Raw genomic sequence first — 21,312 nt, 5'->3', positions numbered from 1 at the left:
ACCTTTGGTGCTGCCTGTGCCCCCCAACCAAGGGGGGGATCATGGGCACTCCCTGGGAGTGGTAGGAGTCAGTTAGTGCCTGGTGTCAGGTGATAACCAGTATCTGCAGAGCAGGAGCCTCTGATGGCTTCCACAGGCAGTAAGGAGTTTGAGGTGGGGGGTGGAGGTGTTTTCTCGGCTGGGTAGGAGGGTGGATGGAGATGGTCCAGATGCTCTGACTCTCAAAGCAGCTGGAAAGCTGTGTTTGGCTGAACTTTGCTATGAAATCAAAGATCTCCCCGGGGCCAGACACAAAAATTTTTTTCCAAGTAGAAAAAGGACCAAAGCAGGCTTGAGCATCTCAGGCACGGGGTGGTGACACGAGAGGGAGTTTTGTGGTTTGCTGCTCATGAGGCTGAGCTGCAACAGGGGGTCACAGAAGGGGTAAGAACCCGAGGCTTAGCTCCAGCCCAAGGCTTAGCTGATGGATTTGGCTCCATCTCCTCTGCAGTGAATGGTGGCTGGTCCACCTGGTCCGAGTGGTCTCCGTGCAACAACCGCTGTGGCCGGGGCTGGCAGAAGCGCACCCGGACCTGCACCAACCCCGCGCCCCTCAACGGCGGCTCCTTCTGCGACGGGCAGCCCTTCCAGAAAATCACCTGCACCACCCTCTGCCCAGGTAAGGAGGGCTCAGAAACTGCCATGCCCACGCTGCCCATACCCCAGGCTGTGGTTGGGATTGCTGGGATTGTTCAGCCTGGAGCAGAGAAGGCTCTGAGGTGTCCCAATTGCAGCACCTCAAGGGAGCCTACAAGGAACATGGGGAGAGATTATTTACAAGGGCCTGGAGTGGCAGCAGAACAGAGACAGACAGCATTCAGAATGGCTTCACAGGGCAGGATTAGATGGGATATTCGGAAGAAATTGTTCCCTGTGAGGGTGGGCAGGCCCTGGCATGGGTTGCCCAGAGAAGCTGTGGCTGCCTCTGGATCCCTGGCAGTGCCCAAGGCCAGGTGGAATGGGGCTTGGAGCTGGGATAGTAGAAGGTGTCCCTGCCCATGGCAGGGGGTTGGAACAAGCTGGTCTCTAGGAGCACTGGGATAACCTTCCCCAAAGTGGGAAGGTTTTGCTGACCCTGCCGTGTCTGTGCCTGCAGTGGACGGTGCGTGGACAGAGTGGAGCAAGTGGTCAGGGGTTGAACGGGGCTTGGAGTACCATGGGATAGTGGAAGGTGTCCCTGCCCAAGGCAGGGGGCTGGAACAAGCTGCTCTTTAGGAGCACTGGGATAACCTTCCCCAAAGTGGGAAGGTTTTTCTGATCCTGCCATGTCCGTGCCCACAGTGGACGGCGCCTGGACGGAGTGGAGCAAGTGGTCAGCGTGCAGCACCGAGTGCACCCACTGGCGCAGCCGCGAGTGCGCGGCCCCCGCGCCCCGCAACGGCGGCAAGGACTGCAGCGGGGTGCTGCTGGACTCCAAGAACTGCACTGATGGCCTCTGCCTGCACAGTGAGTACCCAGCAGGGTGGCCACGGGCATGGGGACGGGCCACAGGAGATGCCACTCCGGCTGTGGCGCTCCAGAATTTGGCCATGCGTTGTTGACTCTGCCTCCAAGCTGATGGAGCGGCCGCTGCCGCCCGGGTTTTAAGTGGTGTCTTTAAAAAGGTGTTCTCGAGCAGATTCGCCCCTTCCAGAGTTATTTCTTACCTGGAGGAAGAGCTGTTGGGGATTTTGGGGGATCTGAATGTGCTGCTGGCACTGAGGCCCCTGTCCCGCCCCTGTAGGTTTGGGGTCTCTGCTGGAATAAAGCTGGCTGTGGGTAGGCAGGGCAGCAGGAGGGGTTTCTCAGCCACACCGTGAAAACACCTCTCCTGAGTCCTGGAAGGTGTTTTTTGGGGGAAATAAGTCCATAATGATGGTAGTAGTGATGCTACCTGTGAGTGGGCATGCTGAAGGCAGCCAATGCTGCCACCTGCTGCTGTGTGACACCACTGTCCCCTTTACTGCCTGGGCACGGGGATGTCCTTGCCACCATGCTTTTACCTGGGTTTTGGAAATGCCCCAGGGAATGATGTTGATCTCCCACATCCCCCACCCTGGGCTGGCTTACCTCCCACTTTCTGTTTCATCTCATCCCCATCATCACCTTCACCTTTTTCTTTTCTAACTTTGTTTTTCCTAACAGATAAAAGAATTCTAAACGAGCCCAAAAGCCACCGTAAGTGCTCATTTCATGGCCATTTGTTTTTTTTGTTTTGTTTGTTCCTGTGGTTCTGTTCTGTTGAATCCATGGCAGGGATCCTGGCAGCTGGGCGAGGAAAGGGTGGGAAGATAAAACAACTAAAGACCACTCCAAAAGTCCTGTGGGCTCCTCAGGGTTGCCTCTGTTAGGATCTGAGGGTTGCTCACAGCTTCATGAACCTGAGCTGCACAAACCTAATGTTTCTGGGACCCTTGGTGCTCAGGTGAAGTTTGCACAAGCTGTGGCCAGGTGTCCTCCAAAGATCTGAGGGCTTCACGTCCATCTCACTCTCTGGCATTGCTCTTGACTTCCTACTCTTGAAAAACACTTTCCATCCTCTTGCCAGCCTTTCCAGCAGGCCCAGGGCACGTCCTTCCACCCATGCCTGAGTCAGTGGTGGGACTGGGGAGCGATGGTGGGTCTTGATGTGCTTTTCTGCTGCCCCTTTTTTCACCTCCCTCTCTTTGATCCCTCTCAGTGCTGGAGGCCACGGGCGATGTGGCCCTGTACGCCGGGCTGGTGGTGGCCATTTTTGTCTTCATTGTGATCCTCATGGCCGTGGGGGTGGTGGTGTACCGGAGGAGACGCCGGGATTTCGACACGGACATCACGGACTCCTCGGCCGCTCTGACCGGAGGCTTCCACCCCGTCAACTTCAAGACATCCCGGCATGGTAAGAGCCATGGAGGTCCTCACCAGCCTCAGGGCCAGCAGCAACAAAGTCACAGGACAGGGTGGATCCTCATTGGGCTCCCAGTCCCATTTTCCCAAGGGAATATACTGATTTTTGAAGGCTGAAGTGGAAGTGGTCAGGTGTTGATGGCGGGAATCAGGACGGCAGCTTGGTCTGGTGCCCCATGGCAGGGGTTTGGAATGAGATGAGAAGGTCCCATCCAACCCAAACCATTCTGGGATGTCTCCCACTCAAGCAGTGTATTTCCATGCCTTTCTTTCCACTGCTGTCCTCATCCCACCCATGTTTGCTCTCCTGCAGACAACCCCCAGCTGCTGCACCCGTCCATGCAGCCGGACCTGACGGCCAGCGCGGGCGTGTACCGCGGCCCCATGTACGCCCTGCAGGACTCCTCTGACAAGATCCCCATGACCAACTCCCCCCTGCTGGACCCCCTGCCCAGCCTCAAGATCAAGGTCTACAACTCCTCCACCGCCTCCTCCTCCTCGCCGGGGCTGCACGATGGCACAGACCTGCTGGGGGGTGTCCCCGCCGCCGGCACCTACCCGGGGGACACGGCCAGGGACGGCCACTTTGCCAGCGTGAGGAGCAAAGGCCTGGGCTCCCAGCACCTCCTCAGCCTGCCCCGGGAGCATGGCTACAGTGCCAGTGGCACATTTGGCTACCTGGGGGGAAGGCTCACCGTGCCAGGCACAGGTAAGCTGCTGGCTGGGGTCGTGTGGCTGCTGGAGCATCGTCTTGTCCTGCCTGAGCTGCTCTTTGCTGTCCCAAACGTGGCTCAGGGAAGGAAGGCAGAAAGCCATTCCCAAGTGAGACATCTCAGGGTGGAGGTTACAGCCTCCTTGGGCTTGGCTTGGTCTTTCCCTGCCATTGATCCAGGGCCAGCACTTTGCAAAAAAACCCCAAAGATTAGGATTTCCCTTCCTAAGGAAGAAAAAGCATTGGCCTGGCTCATCCTGGCAAGCAGTGCAGCCATGGGACAGCCTGGAGAAGCTGTGGCTGCCCCTGGATCCCCAGAAGTGGGAAAGGCCAAGATGGACAAGGCTTGGAACAGCCTGGCATAGTGGAAGGTGTCCATGCCCAAGGCAGGGAGGCTGGAGCTGGGAGATCTTTAAGTTCCCTTCCAACCCAAAGCATTCCACGTTTCTGCGACCTGTGGGTGTTCCTCTCCGTGCTGCCCTGGCTCCCTGCTCTCCCTGTGCTCTCTGGCTGGGCTGGAGGGTGGTTTTTCCTTCATTCCCTGTGACTGACCCCGTGACTGTGCCATTCCAGGGGTGAGCCTGCTGGTGCCCCACGGGGCCATCCCCCAGGGGAAGTTCTACGAGATGTACCTGGTGCTCAACAAGGCTGAGACCGCCCTGTAAGTCACCCCGCTGGCCACCCACCCTCCTCGCTGGCCACCAGGGAGTTCCCTGTCCAACCTGTGTCCCCTGTCCCTCCCCAGGCTGCCCTCTGAGGGCACACAGACAGTGCTGAGCCCTGCAGTCAGCTGTGGGCCCACGGGCCTGCTGTTGTGCCGCCCTGTGGTCCTGACCATTCCCCACTGCGCCGACGTCGGCTCCTCCGACTGGATCTACCAGCTGAAAACACAGTCCCACCAGGGAAACTGGGAGGTAAGGGGGCAAGGCAGGCCCTGCAGCCAGCAGAGACCCTGGGGGGCAGGCACAGCCCCTTGGATGATGGGCTGACATCTCTCAGCATCTCTCACAGAGACCCTGGGGGGCAGGCACAGCCCCTTGGATGATGGGCTGACATCTCTCAACATCTCTCAACATCTCTCGATCTCGATGTCTCTCTGTAGGAGGTTGTCACCCTGGATGAGGAGACCCTCAACACTCCCTGCTACTGCCAGCTGGAAGCCAAGTCCTGCCACATTTTGCTGGACCAGCTTGGCACCTATGTCTTTGTGGGGGAGTCCTACTCCAGGTCTGCCATCAAGAGGCTCCAGCTGGCCATCTTTGCTCCCACTGTCTGCACCTCCCTGGAGTACAGCCTCAAGGTCTACTGCTTGGAGGACACGCCAGATGCTCTGAAGGTAAATATCCCCTTCCCAAAGCTGTTTGTGCTGGCAGCAGGATGCTGCCTGGTGCCTCTCAGGGTGGCCTGGCCCTGGGGAGCAGAACAGCCTGATGCAACTGCCTGCAAAGTGACCACAGTGAAATAATGAGGTGTTTACTGCTTTGCCTGTCCTTCCTTGTCCTCTGCCAAGGAAACAGGGAGGGTGATGTGTAGCTCCTCTGCTGGGGTTCCTCCTGCAGGTGTTACATGAGAGGTTTGGCTGCTGATGGGGCAGTTTTTTTATGGATCCTGCATGGATCCATGTCTGTCCCTGCCCTGGAAGGGTTTTGTGGCATAGATAACATCGAGTGCATCACGGGAAGCTGGAGTTTGGATGCTCTGGCTGCCTGGACCCACAGTGCTGTGGCTCTTTGGTTCCCTGTGACTTGTGCAGTGCATCCTGTTGGGATTGATGTGGTGCCTCTAGGTGGGGATGTAGGCAGGGCTCTGGCTCCTGTCTTTTTCTCCTAAAAGCTGCTGGTGTGGTGAAGTGATGGTGTTAAAAGCAGATGGAGTGGCAGGAGTCAGGTCAGGAGTGCCTGACCCTTGCGTTGGATCTTTGTGTTCTCCAAGGAGTTCAGAGGCATTTATGGATGCTCACATTAGGAAATGCAAGTTTTAGGTGGGGCTGGTGTGTCAGATGAGCTGGCAAGTTCTGTGACAAAAGCTGTTCCCCATGCTGGCTCTTCTTGGCAACCCCTCTCCCGCCTCCATCCTGGCTTTGGGCGTGGAGCTGGGCAGAGGAGCAGCCCCTGCCCTTCTCCTGGGTCTCACCCTGCCTGTCCTGCTGCCCACAGGAGGTGCTGGAGCTGGAGAGGACGCTGGGAGGGTACCTGCTGGAGGAGCCCAAGCCCCTGCCCTTCAAGGACAGCTACCACAACCTGCGCCTCTCCATCCATGACATCCCCCACGCGCTGTGGAGGAGCAAACTGCTGGCCAAGTACCAGGTGAGGGGCTGGCCTGGGGCAGCTGGCTTTCCAGACTGGGAGCTCCATCTCAGCCAGGCACCACAGGGCCGTGGGGCTGAGCTGTCTCCCAAAAGGACAGAGGAGGAAGGGGATCAGTTTTCTGGTATTTTGGTGGGATGCTCTCTGTGGGGTCTGTCGCTGGCTGGGGTCTCTGTACAAATCACCAACAGGACAGGACTGCTGGGAACGTGCCTTGAGCTGTTTGATTTTCCAGCATCATTCTCATTCCATGGTTATGGCAATGGGAAGATGCCAGCAGCTCACATCCCAAGCAGCAGACAAAGAACTTAATGTTACAACTTTCTTTATAAGTTTTTTGACCAATCACACAAAGCAGAAGCACACTGACAGTAATTCCATCCAACCACTATAAGCACACGTACCTTTGGTTAAAACAATTCTTGCTTATTTCAGATACAAGACCTGCTTGTGAGCCTTATACCACAATGCACAACAGAGCTCCATTATTAAGCTTAGAACTTCCTAATATCTCTCTAGATAAACTTTTCTGCAGCTTAGGCAGTTATTCTAGCCAAGCACTAATACACAGACCATTGTTCTATTTGTCCTTGCTTTTCTACTTCTTACATAATTTTTCTGCTGACCCATCTCATGGCTACTGCTCAGCTCCAATCACAGTTCTTCTGTCTGAGACCTGCCTTTTGCAGCTTCCCCAAACCCCTCTGCTTTTATGGGTTCCCACAAAGTCCTGCTGTCCCACCTCATCCCACATGGGGTGGCTGGAGGAGGTGGGAGCTGCTGGAGCCTTGGCTGAGCCCGTGTTTTGTTGGCCCACAGGAAATCCCCTTCTACCACATCTGGAGTGGCAGCCAGCGAGCTCTGCACTGCACCTTCACCCTGGAGAGGTACAGCCAGGCCTCCACCGAGCTCACCTGCAAGATCTGCGTCCGCCAGGTGGAAGGGGAAGGGCAGATCTTCCAGCTCCACGTCACGCTGGGAGAGGTGAGCAGAGGGGAGCTGGGGGGGACAGCTGGGGACACGCTGGGACGTTTCATCAAGGTCTCACCCTGTCCTTCCTCTTCCAGCACGGCAGCTCCTCCGACACCCTCCGCTCCCACCACAGCGGTGCCACCACCACCTCCACCACCTCCACCACCCAGGTGGGACCCTACGCCTTCAAAATCCCCCTCTCCATCCGGCAGAAGATCTGCAACAGCCTGGATGCTCCCAACTCCAGGGGGAACGACTGGAGACTTCTCGCCCAGAAGCTTTCCATGGACCGGTGGGTCTCCCCAGGCTTTGCTTTCTCTTCCTGTGCCCCCTGCCAGCTGTAGACATCCAGTGGGGTTCTGTCCAGCTGTATGGGTCCATCCATAAATGGGGACACAGCTCTGCAAAGTTATATCCATCTCTATCCTTGGATATTATTTTAAATTTTAAAAGAGGAGGGGTTTGGACGAGATATTGGGAAGAAATTCTTCCCCTGGGGGTGGTGAGGCCCTGGCACAGGGTGCCCAGGGAAGCTGTGGCTGCCCTACCCCTGGAAGTGTTCAAATCCAGGTTGAACAGGGCTTGGAGAACCCTGGGATAATGGAAGGTGTCCCTGCCCATGGCAGGGGGTTTGGAACTAGATGATCTTGAAGGTGTTTTCCAACCCAAACAATTCTGGCATCCATGTGTGCCACAGTCCTGCGTCTCCTGTCACTATGAATGGCCCTTGCTTACCTGGGACCATGGCTGTGCCATTCCCACCTGGTTTCACCCCAGGAGCAAAGGGAGAAAGGGTCATTTTGGCAAAGCAAAGCTTACATTGCTTTTGCATGGATACCCGCTCTGTCTAAAATCTGCCCACGGTCTCTCGGGGGCTTCGGCATCCGAGTTCACGTTCCAAACAGGTCCAGCATCCTCCCCCCTGCCATCTCCAAAGGGCCCCACAGCCCAACCCTCTCCTCTGCTTCTCCCTTTCAGGTACCTGAACTACTTTGCCACCAAAGCCAGCCCCACCGGGGTGCTCCTGGACTTGTGGGAAGCCGAGCACCAGGACGACGGCGACCTCAACACCCTGGCCAGTGCCTTAGAGGAGATGGGCAAGAGCGAGATGCTGGTGGTCATGGCCACAGAGGGGGACTGCTGATGGTGCTCCCCACGCCTGGGGGGCCAGGAGGACCAAACAGGGGGTGAGGAAGGGTCCTCCCCCCGTGGCAGGGGGAGGCACATCCGTCCTGAGCGGGCAGGGCGCTCCTCCCGCACCGCTGTCAGCCTTAGAGACCCATCCTCGGCGTTTACAAGCAATCCAAGTGTTACACAGCATTCCTCCTCCTCCTCCTCCTCCTCGTGGCACGGGGAGGAATTAGGGCTTCTCGAGTCGGGATGGGGGCTTTCCTTTTCCTTCCTCTTTTTGGGTTCCCTTCCTCCTCCTTTAAGAGCATTTCTGCGTTGAAGAGATGAATACAACCCGGGCTTAACTTCTGTCAAAGGCTTCAGGCAGCTTCAAGAGGCAAATAGGAAAGAAAAAAAAAGGAAAAAAAAAAGAAAAAAAAAAAGTTTCTTAGGAAACGCAAATAATTTATTATCCAGATCTTTGGATGTGTCCTTTTTAAAAAAAAAAAAATAGGAAGAAAAAAAAAGACAGATTTATAAATTTTTTTTTTTTTTTTTTTTGGTGTGTGAGAGCAAGAGCGTCGCTGTGGTCAGGGTGGCAGAGAGAGAGATTTCAATGGACACACTTTAGTAGGGAAAAGGGTGTGATCCAAGTTGAGGAAAACATGTTTACATGTCCTGGGACCCCCAGGGAGTCCAGAGGTTGAAGTGCCTCCCCATCCTTCTGCTTCAGGGCCAGCTCAGACCCTTCCCAAGGCTTTTGTCCTTGCAAACTCCCTTTTCCCTGGCAGTGGGAATGACAGGTGCCACTCCACCTGCAAGGAGGGATGCTGCCCTGGATTTAGTGTCCAGGCTGGGGAGAGTGCATCCAGATCTGGGTATTTTTAATGAACTCTTCCCTGGCGTGGTTTGGGGGAGCTTTTTAGGATGACTACGCCTTCATTTACACACAACTTCAGCACAAACCAAAGATTTCAGTCCTGCACCAACCTCCAGGCTCAAGGCTAAAGGAGGGGATGTTGTAAAGCCAGCAGGATTTTGCAGTGAGCACCCCAAACCTGGCTGTGGAGGGGTCAGGGGAGAGCAGGGGCTGGGATGTGGCCACTTCAAACTGCCTCCACTTCAGCTCCCTGCGCTCCTGCCTGGATTTTGATGCAGTATTTCAGCACAGATTCAGGGAGGGATGCTCTGGTGTTCCCAGGCTGAGTGTTTTCACAGGAGGGACAGCATCGTGAGCAGTGCTCAGGTTTCCTTCCCTCACTGCAGCTCCTGTTTTTTTCCCTGGAACAGCCTTTTTATAATGCTGGAGAAGCTGTGGGGTGAGTGGAAAATAACCAAGTGGTAGGCAAGGAATGAAGTTCCTCACACAAACATGGTGTCTTGATGAAGGTAAAAAATTTAGGTTGCCTGCAGGTAGAAATAGTTACTCACTGAGTGCTGTGTCTTAGAAATGTATCTGTTTAAAAAAATGAAAATAAAAATAGGAAGGGGGTGGTAAGCTCAGGATTAGGCATCAGTGGAAGTATTAGGAGCATGCCTGTGCCATCCCACAAAGTGCTGGGCACAGGAGCACACCCAGGGAGCCTGGAGAGCATCACCTGCACAGGGCAGCTCGGGAGGAGCTTTCAGGATCGCTGGGACACAGCAGGATTCCTGTGGATTCCAGGATTCCAGCAGCTCCTGAGGCACTGCTGGAAAGCACTCAGCTGCTCCCTGCTTCTCTGGGGGTCCCTGGGCTTCACTTCTTGCTGGGTTTTCAATCTTTTCCCCTTGTGCTGGATGGGAAAGCTGCTCCTGTGTGGCGTGGGAAGGGATTTATCCGTCCTTCGGGTTGCGTTTGACCATTTCTGAGACCCTCTGAGCTGAGGAAGGAGAAAGCAGATTTGGAGAGCAATAAACACTGGGTGGATCAGTCCAGCTGCCCGTGGGCTCGAGGGCTCCTTTCTCAGCTCCACGGGGCTCTCTCTGAGGGGTGAGAAGCTCTTTCAGGTCGCCTCGGAATCTCTCTCGCTCCCATCCTCTGCTTTATGGATCACTGTGCTGGGATGTCTGTCTGTCTGTCCGTCCATCCTGCCTCTCTCCATCTCTGTTCCCCTTCCTTTGGGCAGGCAGCAGCCGCCTGGCTTGGCTGAAGTGCATCTTTTGGGGAAATTCTCCCCGTTTTTCTGACCAGGGTGCCTGCAGCAGGAGCAGGGCAGGGCAGGGGGAGAGGCAGGGTTTGCCTCCATCTCCCAGGAGCCCTCCACACCTCCCAGGTGTGGCATTTTGGCCAAGGCAGCGTCCATCTCCTGCCCCAAAATGTGTTTCCATATTTATATGTTCAGGGGACGGGCCTGGTCGCATCCTCTAAACCCTCGTCTGTTTATTCTGTAAACTAAAGAAGTGTAAATAAAGTTTAGCATTCCTATTGTAACAAATTAATTTTTATGCAATAAATTATATTTCCTAGTCTAATAAAAAAAAAGGAAAAAAAAAGGAAACAATCTGTTCAATCTGCTTGCCACTCTGCTGTTCATCACTCACCTCTGTTTGGCCTCTGCAGGGATTGGGGATCCCTGTGAGATCCCTCTCTTGTCTTTCCAGGGTTCCCAGGTGAAGGAAGGAATGATGAATCTGACTCCATGCTCTCAGAAGGCCAAATTATTATTTTATGATCTATATTATATTAAAGAATGCCATCCTAAACTATACTAAAGGATAGAGAAAGGATACAGACAGAAAGTTTAATAAGAATGACAACGAAAACTCGTGACTCCTTTTCAGAGTCTGACACAGCTGGAGCATGGTTGGTCATGAAGTCACAACAATTCACATCTTTGGATAAACGATCTCCAACCACATTCCAGAATAGCAAACTCAGGAGAAGCTGAGGCTTCTCAGCTTCCCAGGAGAAAATCCTGGGCAAGAGGATTCTTCCAGAAAATATAACAGTGACAGGGACATAGCTGGTCAAAACCTTGCCTGTTGGAGGTTGCAAGAAGTAAAAATTAGTCCATGATATGTTCACAGATTGCATATTTCACATTAATGGAACAAAAAACAAAGCCAGAAGGGTTTGCAGGGAGGTTTCAGGAGCCCACTGTCCCTGCCTGGGCCACTCACCTCATCCGGCTCACCGGGACCAGCTGCCACCAGGAGATGGCAACATTGCCCGTGCTCCGGGCAGGAGTGGGAATTCTGCAAGCAGGGAGGAACAATGGGGATAAAATTGCTGCCCTGGCAGCGCAGTGAGCCACGGGGACATGCCCAACCTTCCCAGCTGGGCTGGACAGGATGCTGAGGCAGGTGTCTGTAACTCCACCTCCCACGCTGCTTTCTCTGGGCACTTTTTGCACCAAACCATCTTTCCAAGGGCCCACATCCATGGAAAACTTTCACCAGCTGGTGCCCAATGCCACCTTCTGTTCTCCTGTTGAAACTCCCAGTTTGCTAACTCCCAATTCAACCACCCCAAAGCCCTGCAGTGGCACATTGAAATCGGGCCACTGTGAAAAATGTGTATTTTCTGATTGGCTTTTGGCAAATATTCAAATGAATATTATATGTGTTGTGTTAGAAAGTGATGCTGTATTCATTCTTTAAGTAGTGTGTTAAATATAGTTTTAGGTTATAACAAAATGTTAAAATGGAAACTATGCAATGGAAGATAGTTTATTTAAAGAAAGCAGTGAGATAGTAGCCACAGGACACCCAAATCTTTCAGAGAAAGAGAATTTATTGCTCCATTATCGAGTTCTTCCCGCCTTGCTCAGCCCTGAAGATGCTGTCAGGATTCAGAGGAAGAAGCTGGCACTGCCCAGCCAGAATCCTGTGTGTGAATGGAATTGATGCATCATGGATGAGCTGTATGAATGTGCAACAGGCTGCTGCTCTTAAGGGTTAATCCTCTGTTAACGTGGGGCCTTTTTTGGGCTTATTTTACCCAGAAAAGGTACACGGGCTATCTGTAACTCTTTGTTTCTATTGTCTCATATTGTCCTAAACCAAATTGTCCAAATTATTATCACTCTAATTATATCAGTATTTTTATAACCATTTAATTACTGGTATTTGGGACGGAGGGGCGTGGCCGAAGGGGGCGTGGCCAGCCCGAGCCTCCCGCCTTTTCCTCGCGGGGCGTGGCTAACCCGGGCGGGGGGCGTGGCGATGCTCTATGTGGGCGTGGCCTTCCCTTCATAGGCGGGGCGGGGCGGGGCCAGAGCCCTGAGGCGACGGTGGCGGCCGGGCCGGGCAGGACCCCCGTGAGTGCCGCGGTGTTGGGGCGAGCGGGGCCGGGCTGGAGCGGGGACGCGTGGGTACAGCGGGAGGCTGCTGGGAGGGAGGGAAGAGAAGGAAGGAGCGGCGCTCCCCGCTGCCGAAATTCCCCGTTTGTTGGCAAAATCCGCCGGTTCCGGCATTTCCGCCTCCCCCGCGCTCCGCCCGGCCCAGGGTGGGCTGTGAGGCGCCCGGATGGGTGCCGGAGTCCCGGGCGGGCTCCCGCGGCGTTTTCGGGTGGTTTTCCTGCGCCTGGTGATGATGCCGTGTCTCTGCGAGTCATTTGTCACTGCCGGCTGACGTTGTGCTGGGCTGGGAGCCGCCGAGCCCGCCTGGTGCTGGAGTAGTTTACGAGTGGTTTCCGAAAGCCCGGCGGTGTTACTACGAGTTTGCGCCTTGCTCTGCAGGGCCCGACGGCGCTGCGGGTTTGGCGGCTGCTGTTGGGTGTTTTCTGGAGCGTGGCATGAGCTAAGCGAGATTTCTTACTCCTGCAAGTCCAAGGGGGTGGGTTAATTATTAAATATAGGCGGAAATACGGGTGGGATCTGCTGAGGCTGGGTTTCTTTACCCATGCCTTCCCATCCCTGGCTCACTCCTCCAGTGTTTGGCTGCTGAGGCCCTGGCACAGGGTGCCCACAGAAGCTGTGGCTGCCCCTGGCTCCCTGGAAGTGCCCAAGGTTGGGTTGGACAGGGCTTGGAGCAGCCTGGGACAGTGGAAGGTGTCCCTGTCTGTGGACATGGGGGTTGGAATGACTCCTTAAGTGTCCCTGGAAAGGACTTTGAGCCACCCAGGCTATTCACCCTGCCCATGGCAGGGGGGCTGCAGTGAGATGTCCCTTCCAGCCCAAGCCCCACTCCGTGGTTGCACGATTTACTGGGGTCAGCGGGGGATGGAGGCACAGCTGTGAGAAGCCCTGGTGTGACAGTGTCCTTGTTGTTTTTCCCAGCGGGCCAGCACGATGCTCCCGGCAGCCGGCAGCTCTCCCCCGGACCAGGAGCCCCTGCTGGAGGATGGCGTGGGGAGCGGGTACGGCCTGCAGAAGCCCAGGGACCGCTGGCACGGGGCCTACCTGATATTTTTCCTCCTGGGCATCGGGTCCCTCCTGCCCTGGAATTTCTTCATCACGGCCAAACACTACTGGAGGTACAAGCTGCAGAACTGCTCGGATGAGCCCGGCCCCGCGGGGCAGGCAGCCTCAGACCTGAGGGTGAGTGCTGCTTTGGAGGCAGAAATAAATCACCTGTTCTCCTTCCTAATGTGCTCGTTTTCCCCCTCTGCTTCCCCAGCAGGTAGGTGAACGTCCTCTAGGGTCTCCCCTGCTGCAAACCAGAGGGGAAAGTTTATTTGGTATTTATTTACAAATAGCTGTGGGGAAGATGTTTCAAATAATTTTCTGGTCTGCCTTTTACCTGTATTTGGACTGCTGAGTGTTAAGGTGAACCTAAAAAAAGTAGGGCTTAACCTTTCACAGGGTGACTTCTACAGTGCAAGGTGTCTTTGTCCTTCATGATCTGGCAGGTGTGCCATGTCTCCTTGCAGTGATCAACATCTGGCTTTGGCATATGGAGCAAGGAGCTTGTCATGGGCTGATGGATGAGGCAGCCTTGGGGGTGGCAGGTTAATGGCCTCTTTCTGTCCCCAGAAAGGCTGCTTTCTCTTGCTTCTCCTGCCACAGCAGCATTATTTCCCTGTGCCTCCCTGACTAAGCTGTGGGTTTGTTTCTTTGTGGCTTTGTGGAAAAAGTGTTGGAGCAATGAGACTGCGTCACATCCTCCTCTCGTGGCAGAGCTTGTTCAGGTGGTTTGGGCACTTTTTGTTTTTATATAAACACAGGGCCACGTGTGATGCCCGAGTTTCACCTCCAGTTTCTCACTCCCATACACCTACAGCTCTTTTAATTTTCATAGCTGTTAAGTGTCAGCTGCTTTTTAGACGGGGAGGAAGGGAAGTGCTTGTACCAGGATGCTTCAGCTGTGCTGCTGTAAAGCAAGAAACTGAATTAAACTGAGGTGCCCAAGCTCCTGCACTGCCTGAAGACCAAAACTATCTGTGTCTGTGCCTGTGAGGGCCCTCAGAGAGGGGTGAAAGGTACTTTGCCACCACATGGCACGGTGTTCTCTCATATTCCCCGCATCCCACATGTTCCTCACTGCCTCTACATCATGCTGATCCTCTTGAGAAAAACTGGGTTTAAGTAAAGTGTGTTAAAGTAGGTGTTTGCTTGCACAGCTGTTCTCCTGGCTGGACCAGCCATTTCTCTGCTGAAAAGGTGTTTCTGCTCTTCCTGTGTGGCTGTGGAGTGATGCCTTTCCTCTCTCCAGGGAAAAGTTGTTCTGTGGCAGTCGAGTGTGATCAGCATCAAACCAGCCAGCCCAGTTTGTGCCCTGCTGCTGCAGCAGGAGGGGTTACCTGCACACAGAGCTGGACTCTGGAAGGATGCACCTCTGACTGACAGCCACCTCCTGGCTCCAGCCTTTCCACTGCTCCTAATTTCATGCCCTGTGCTCAGTAACACTCCAGCACCTTCACAGACCGGGATTCCTTTTCCAGCCTGGCAGGAGCAGAATGGAAACTCCTTTGCAAAAGCATCTTGAGTTGAGTTTGCCACCATGATGGGTTTGGGGCTTTCTAAGGCATCCTGGCAGTGTGTTTGAAGTTCATGTGGGGCTAAACACTTCCACAATGACACTTTTCCCCAGCAGACCTGGATGTGGGAGGAAGATGTCAGGTTTGCTTTGGGGTTTATTTTAAGGGCTCAGCAGAAAGGGAGAAGAGCTAGGTATGTCCTGCAGTGCCAGAAATGAAAGCATATCTCTGAAGGGTGGGAAAACCCAAGGAAGTTTTCAATCCATTGGAGATGGATTGAAACCTAGCAAGCAGGAGAGAGGAGTATGGAACCTGATCTTTTCCACTGGTCCAGGCATGGATTAAATTTGCCACCCACCATTCTGCTGCTGCAGTAAAAATGTGGTGCAGGGGCTCTTAAGTACTTGCCCAAGTCTCTCCTCACTGCTGGTGTGAGCCCATTTGCTGGGAATAAATGAATATTTCCCTGGGATGTACTTTGAGTACACTTCTGCTTGGTGCAAAGCATTAGAAAGTCATTTTTCCTCCCCAGAAGCAGAAGCAAATTAACTTTTTAAGCAAGTTTACTGAGTATCCCCAGGATGGTTTGGAGGTTTGTTTTAAGCAGGTGGGTAAATAAGCTGCAGTTTCAGCAGCCAGCTTTGTGTTTTGCTTTGTCTTTTCTCCTGCTTCATCATGTGGCCACAGAGCTTTGAGCCTCCTGCTTGGCTGAGCTGATGCCATAAGCACAGACATTTAAGTCTCTGCCTATCTGAACCCTCTAGGAGTGATTATTAGATTTCCTGTTGCTTCCAGTGAAGTTCCTGATAGGGAAGAGGAGATGAATGTGCTTGTAAACTGATTAAAAATGATGCAAAGCTGTAAAAAATAATGAACTGTGCAGAGGAAACCTGCCAAGTGCCTTCTCCTGGCAGGATGTGATGAGACCCATTTCTGTAGCTGGAGAAGTGCAGAAAATGAAATAGGGGTGGACATGTAGGTCATCCTCCTCTTTGTGTGCATCAGCCTACCTGCTGGCTGAGATCCCTGCAGCAAAAAAAATGGGATTAAGCCCCTTGAGGGGAGGGGAGAGGGAGCAGCCACACTTTGATGGTGCACAGCACATTTCTTTCACTGTTTATTTTTTTTCCTTCTGTATTTATGTCCCTGATTTCCTGAAACAGCCCAGAACTATGGGAGGGCAAATCCCAGAATTCCCACTGCCCTGAGCATTTTGCAATGTGGGCTACAACACAACAAGGTGGACACCTACACCGCAACTCCCTGTTGTGTCATATTCAAGACCTGAAATTCGTGTGTTGTTCCCCCCCTGCAATGTTTTTTACTTTATTTGGGTTTGTTTTTTCCCCCTGGCAGGACTATTTTGAGAGTTACATCTCCATTGCTTCCACCATACCCTCAGTGCTGTGCCTGATTGGAAACTTCTTGCTTGTCAACAAGTAAGTGGTGCTCTGTTCCCAAGTGCCAGAGCCACATTTCTCCCTGGCTTTGCTCCTGTCTTCCTTCCAGCTTCCCAGCTCAGGGGGAGACCACGGGGCATCCTGAGCTCAGCCTCCCTGTGCAGCCAAAATTCCCCTCCTTGCCTCTGCCTGATTTGCAGCCAACTGAGCTGAAGTGGGAGAAGCACCTTGCTCCACAAGTGCCTGCAGTTGGCTTGAGTAAATAAACTCCTAATGAATTCCTTAGTTAATTGCTTGGAAACAGTCTTGCCTTTTAAAAATACCTTTATTGTCATCAGGGGGCCGGTTGACAAAAGCTGGAACCTCTCTTTATTTTCTTTACCCTTTCTGCCAGCACAGGAGCTGCCCTCCCGTGTCAAACCTTCACGTTGTGGTTTGAAGCACAGCAGTGACTTCTTCCCCTTGTGCCCAGGGTTGCTGCCAGCGTGAGGATCCTGTCGTCCCTCTTTGTCATGCTGGCTGTGTTCCTGGTGATCACGGTGCTAGTGAAGGTGGACACCTCCACCTGGACCACACCTTTCTTCACCCTCACTGTGGGCTGCGTGGCCGTGGTCAGCAGTGCCTCCACCGTCTTCTGCAGCAGCATCTTTGGCCTCAGCAGCTGCTTCCCCATGAGGAACCTGCAGGCTCTGCTCTCAGGTTTGGCTGATCCCACTGGGATCGTGCTCTTGGACTTTCCCTGCTCGGCTCTGTGGTTTTCTCTCTGGGGGTTTTGTCATGTGGGGTTTGTTTTAGAAGTTTAACTTTGCCCTGATGATAAAGGGAAGTTGCTGAAGGAGAAACTTGCTCGGTCACATGTGCTTTGGTTTCTGTAAACAGCCATAAACTGACCCTGGAGCGTTGCTGGGTGCAGGGAGGAAGGAGGGAAGGAGATGACATCCCCCTGCCCTGCCATTTCCAGCAGCAGGATCTGCAGCTTTGCCTTGTCTGCTCCTTTCTGATCAGCGTTTCCATGAGTGATGAGGGGCAGCTTGGGAGCCATGAGTGATGAGCTCCCTGGAGCCTTGATAACATTATAAATGTGCTGTGCAATGCTTGACAAACCAAGAGGAGAAAGGGGGGGAAATCAGGATGCTGAAATTTTTCCTGGGGCCAAGACAGGAGTGTTTTTAATGAGTTTATCTCAGAAAAGGAAAGCACCACATCCCTGAGATGGCATTCCTGCCGCTGGTGCCTCGAATCCCCATCTGGGGGAGTGCAGAAGGGAGGTTGATTATATGTGTGCTGGTAGAAAGCCAGGTTTAGGCTTTGGGAAGGGTTTGGCCTTTTTCTGAAGGACTGGGGACCTGCAAGCCCTGACTCTTGCGTGTGCTGTGTTGGAAGGGGGTGCAGGACGGCACCTGGGCTGTGCTGCAGCCCCACAAGGACCTGAGCTGTGGAGATGGAGAGGAGGCTGTTTGTGCAGCCGGGTGTGGGGCAGCGTTCCCTGGGGACCTGTGCGTGTCAGAAGAGGAGCTTCTGGGTTGCCCCTCTTGTTTTGTGTCCCTCACTGTGCCCACCTCTGTTGTCACACTCAGGCCAGGCCATGGGTGGCACCATCAGCGCCGTGGCCTCTGTGATAGACCTGGCAGCGGCGGCCGACGTCACCGACAGCGCCCTGGCCTATTTCCTCACCGCCGACATCTTCATCGTGCTCTGCATCGTGGTGTACCTGCTCCTGCCCAGGCTGGAGTACTCCAGGTGTGTGCCAGCCTGCCAGGGGCATCCCTCAGAGGGCTCATAGTGGGATTGCTCGGGGATCCATGGGACACCGGGCCTGCTGGTCCCTGCCCTGTCCCTGCCGCCAGCCGTGCTTCCCCTTTCACCGAAACCACAGGCTGAAACTGAGTTTCAGCCAAGTGCTGAGTTTCTGCCAAGCTTTCCCAGGTCCCCCAGTGCTGGCTCTCCTGAAATGTGTGGAGTCAGCAGAGAGCCCTAACCCGGAGGCAGCCAGCCAGGAGCGTCCCCATATCCTGTCTGCCACTTGGATGTGTGACCCATTGCTCTGGTTAGTGCCCCAAGGGCCTGCATGCAGTAGGGTCCCCCCTGTGAACACTGAGGGTGCAGAGAGATGGGGAGAAGGGATGGTGGGTGTGCAAGGGTCACCTCTCTGTACGAGCTGGGAGCTGCAGGTGTGGTGAGTGTGGTGTTTGTGAGGCTCCCCAGGATGAGGTGAGAGATGAGCAATTGGGCTCCATGTTCTCAGAAGGCTGATTTATTATTTTATGTACTTATATTATATTAAAGAATACTACACTAAAACTATATTACAGAAAAAGATACAGACAGAAGGAAAAACTTGTGACTGGCTCCTGGGAGTCCAACACAGCTGATGGTGATTGGTCATTAAGTAAAAACAAATCACATGTTTGGATAAGCAATCTCCAGACCACACTCCAGAGCAGCAAACACAGGAGAAGCTGAGGTTTCTTATCTTCCCAGGAGAAGAAATACTGGTGAAGGGATTTTTCAGAAAATATGACAGTGATAGTGGAGTTGCTTGGTCCAGCAGGCATACCTGTGTCTCCAGCTTCTCTCCAAACATCAGTTGCATTCCCCCATGCTTCCCTCTGTCTCTCTCTCCAGGTATTACCTGAGCAGCCAGAAGGAGAGCCCCTCTCTGGTCACCGTGCCCCCTGACAGGTCCGTGGAGGACGAGGCAGAGCCAGGAGGCACTGTGAGCTCCTCCTTCCTCACCAGAAGTGCTGGCATCCCCCCACTCCGCCCCATCCTGCAGAAGACCGCCCTCCTCGGCTTCTGCCTCTTCTACGTCTTCTTCATCTCCATCATCATCTTCCCTTCCCTCTCCTCCAACATCGAGTCCGTCAGCAAATCCTCGGGAAGCCCGTGGAGCACCAAGTACTTCACACCACTCACCTGTTTCCTCCTGTACAACTTTGCTGACTGGTGTGGGAGGCAGGTCACTGCCTGGATCCAGGTGCCAGGCCCCAAGAGCAAACTGCTGCCTGTCCTTGTCCTCCTCAGAACCATCTTCCTCCCTCTCTTCATCTTCAGCAACTACCAGCCCCGGGCTCACATCCACACCGTGCTGTTCAACAGGGACATCTACCCCGTGGTGTTCACAGCCCTGCTGGGGCTCAGCAATGGCTACCTGGGCACGCTGGTCATGGTCTACGGCCCCAAAATCGTGCCCAAAGAGCTGGCTGAGGCAGCAGGGGTGGTGATGTCCTTCTACCTCGGGCTGGGGCTGGCTCTGGGCTCTGCCTGTGCTGTTTTCGTGGTGCACCTCGTCTAGAGGGGGCAGCTGAGGAGGAGGAGGATGGACTCGGTTTGTTTTAGGGTTTGGGGTTTTTTTTCCCCAAAAAAGTCAGGTAGCCTGTGGTTTTGAGGCAGCCTTGCCTGCCTGTCTTGGCAGGGGGTAGCTGCATCCAGGGGGGATGCAGAGTGGAAGTCTCCCTTCTGGGAAGGGGCATCTCCTGTGCTTGGGAAGGTTCTGTCAGATGTTGTTGCTCCCCAGTTTAATGGAGCAGGGACCAAAGCAGCCTCATCCTCCCCAGGGAGCTCAGGGAAGCACCAGGGACATGGGGACACCATCCCTTACCTGTGTGCCAGTGGTTTTAAACTGAGCCCAGGGCTTTTGGGGGCACCCTGGGTTTTGCTGCTGCACTGTTCAGCCCTTCAGGGCTTGGGTGGTCTTAGGGGCGGGTTCACCCCTCACTGAGCTGTGATAGTGGTGTTGAACTAAAAGGGATTTGAGCCCTGGAGCACCTTCTCACAAGTTAGGGAACAAGTAGCAGCTGCCCCTGGGATTGGGGCACAGTTTTGCACAGATTTCATACAATCATTGCACAAAACAAAATAAATTTTTATATATATAAGGGAAAATGCTCCACTTGGGATTTTGCTTACTTTAATATTTTTTCCATGTGAAATTGAACTGAGGGATCATCTACCTCCTAGCATGGTGCCATTAGTGTTGGGGACTATTCCCTGACCAAGCTGAGAGGAGCATTTTTAAACTTTTCCTGCTGTGGCTGTGGTGTGACCCCCAAGGAAAGTGAAATGCTGAGTGAGCCTGACCTGAGGTTTTTAGGGTGTCTTTAGTCTGTGTTCAGAGATATCTCTGTGAAAGCCAGGGAGAGGTATGAGAGAGACCCTGGTGTGAGGTTCACAGCAGAAATCTGGTTAATTCATGTAGACAGGCACCATATGGCCTCCAGATGTTTTCAGAGGGGTGAGCTACTGTGACACCCAAAAATATGGCCCACCCAAAGACAACTGGCTTTTAAAGTCATTTAAACTCCCATATGCCAGCACAGTCTGGACTCAATCCAATTATTGTATTTATTTTCTCAAACTGGCTGGATTTATGCTCTAGAAGAGGTGAAGTGATAGTGAGGGTATAAAGGCAGAGCTTGGCAGTGCAGTGATGCCTCAGAGATGTCATCTGTGGAAATGGATTCCTTTAAAGCCGGGTTAGGAGCAGATGCTCCATTCCTGGATGCTCTCTCAGCATCTCCTGCTTCCCCACGGAGGGGTGGAGCTGCTGGATGTGGGAGAGCAGCAGGATCCATGCTGGTTACTGCCCCGGGGTGCCACATGGTGTGCTGGACACTGGGTTTTTACCTCAATCCTTCCCTAAAGCAGGGTTTACTTTGGGCCCCTTGGCAGTGCACACACAGAGAGTTTTGCTCGATGGCTGATTTTTATTTCAACCTGAAATCCACACACAAATGGAAAATGTGTGGGGTGTGCAGTAGTGAGGAGCAGCTTTGTGGAATGTGTGGCTGCTGGGGGCCCCTCCTGGGGGCCAGTGCTCCCATCCCCTCCCTGGTGCTGGAATATTGCAGCAGTTGGTCAAAAAGCCCAACCTGGTGCTGGCAACCAAAAATTCCCTTTGTGGCCTTCAGTGGGTCTGTCCTCAACCTGTGCATTTTTCCCCCTCATCCAAGGAATGATGAGATTTGGCTTGGTTTTTTACTGCTTTGCATCTCTGCTCCTCCTCTCCTTGTTACAGACCAAATTGCTCTGGAGGGAGAGCTTAATTATCTGGTACTGTTGCTAATAAAG

General features: G+C 53.6%; 2 protein-coding genes across 2 annotated transcripts in view; both read left to right on the top strand.

The window, feature by feature from the left end:
- UNC5B (unc-5 netrin receptor B) overlaps window positions 1-8,035 on the top strand; it is a gene marked incomplete at both ends in the record, with an annotated part of 57,244 nt that extends 49,209 nt beyond the window's left edge. The window contains 12 exons of the mRNA XM_084210468.1: window positions 491-658; window positions 1,321-1,485; window positions 2,164-2,196; window positions 2,699-2,893; window positions 3,215-3,610; window positions 4,187-4,274; window positions 4,359-4,527; window positions 4,716-4,949; window positions 5,770-5,919; window positions 6,739-6,903; window positions 6,987-7,183; window positions 7,870-8,035. Of these exons, the coding sequence (XP_084066594.1) occupies window positions 491-658; window positions 1,321-1,485; window positions 2,164-2,196; window positions 2,699-2,893; window positions 3,215-3,610; window positions 4,187-4,274; window positions 4,359-4,527; window positions 4,716-4,949; window positions 5,770-5,919; window positions 6,739-6,903; window positions 6,987-7,183; window positions 7,870-8,035 (2,126 nt within the window). The remainder of the gene's footprint in view (window positions 1-490; window positions 659-1,320; window positions 1,486-2,163; window positions 2,197-2,698; window positions 2,894-3,214; window positions 3,611-4,186; window positions 4,275-4,358; window positions 4,528-4,715; window positions 4,950-5,769; window positions 5,920-6,738; window positions 6,904-6,986; window positions 7,184-7,869) is intronic.
- A 4,169-nt stretch (window positions 8,036-12,204) lies between these two features.
- Window positions 12,205-20,063, top strand: SLC29A3 (solute carrier family 29 member 3). The gene is made up of 6 exons (XM_084210557.1): window positions 12,205-12,242; window positions 13,203-13,463; window positions 16,199-16,281; window positions 16,715-16,941; window positions 17,820-17,982; window positions 18,868-20,063. Exons 2-6 carry the CDS (start codon window positions 13,215-13,217, stop codon window positions 19,535-19,537), a joined length of 1,392 nt encoding a protein of 463 aa, XP_084066683.1. The 5' UTR covers window positions 12,205-12,242; window positions 13,203-13,214; the 3' UTR covers window positions 19,538-20,063.
- Window positions 20,064-21,312: the final 1,249 nt, after the last annotated feature.

Source organism: Fringilla coelebs (assembly GCF_963513975.1).
Source record: "Fringilla coelebs genome assembly, chromosome: 8".
In the NCBI taxonomy this organism is placed as follows: domain Eukaryota; kingdom Metazoa; phylum Chordata; class Aves; order Passeriformes; family Fringillidae; genus Fringilla; species Fringilla coelebs.
Note: the sequence above shows the minus strand (reverse complement) of the source record. Positions and strands in the feature narration are given on the sequence as shown.

Excerpts from the sequence above, each read along its gene's own strand:
- SLC29A3 (XM_084210557.1), top strand. The coding sequence starts at position 13,215 with ATGCTCCCGGCAGCCGGCAGCTCTCCCCCGGACCAGGAGCCCCTGCTG. Across the intron at positions 13,464-16,198 it reads AGGCAGCCTCAGACCTGAGG|GACTATTTTGAGAGTTACAT; the intron begins GTGAGTGCTGCT and ends TCCCCCTGGCAG. Across the intron at positions 17,983-18,867 it reads CCCAGGCTGGAGTACTCCAG|GTATTACCTGAGCAGCCAGA; the intron begins GTGTGTGCCAGC and ends CTCTCTCTCCAG.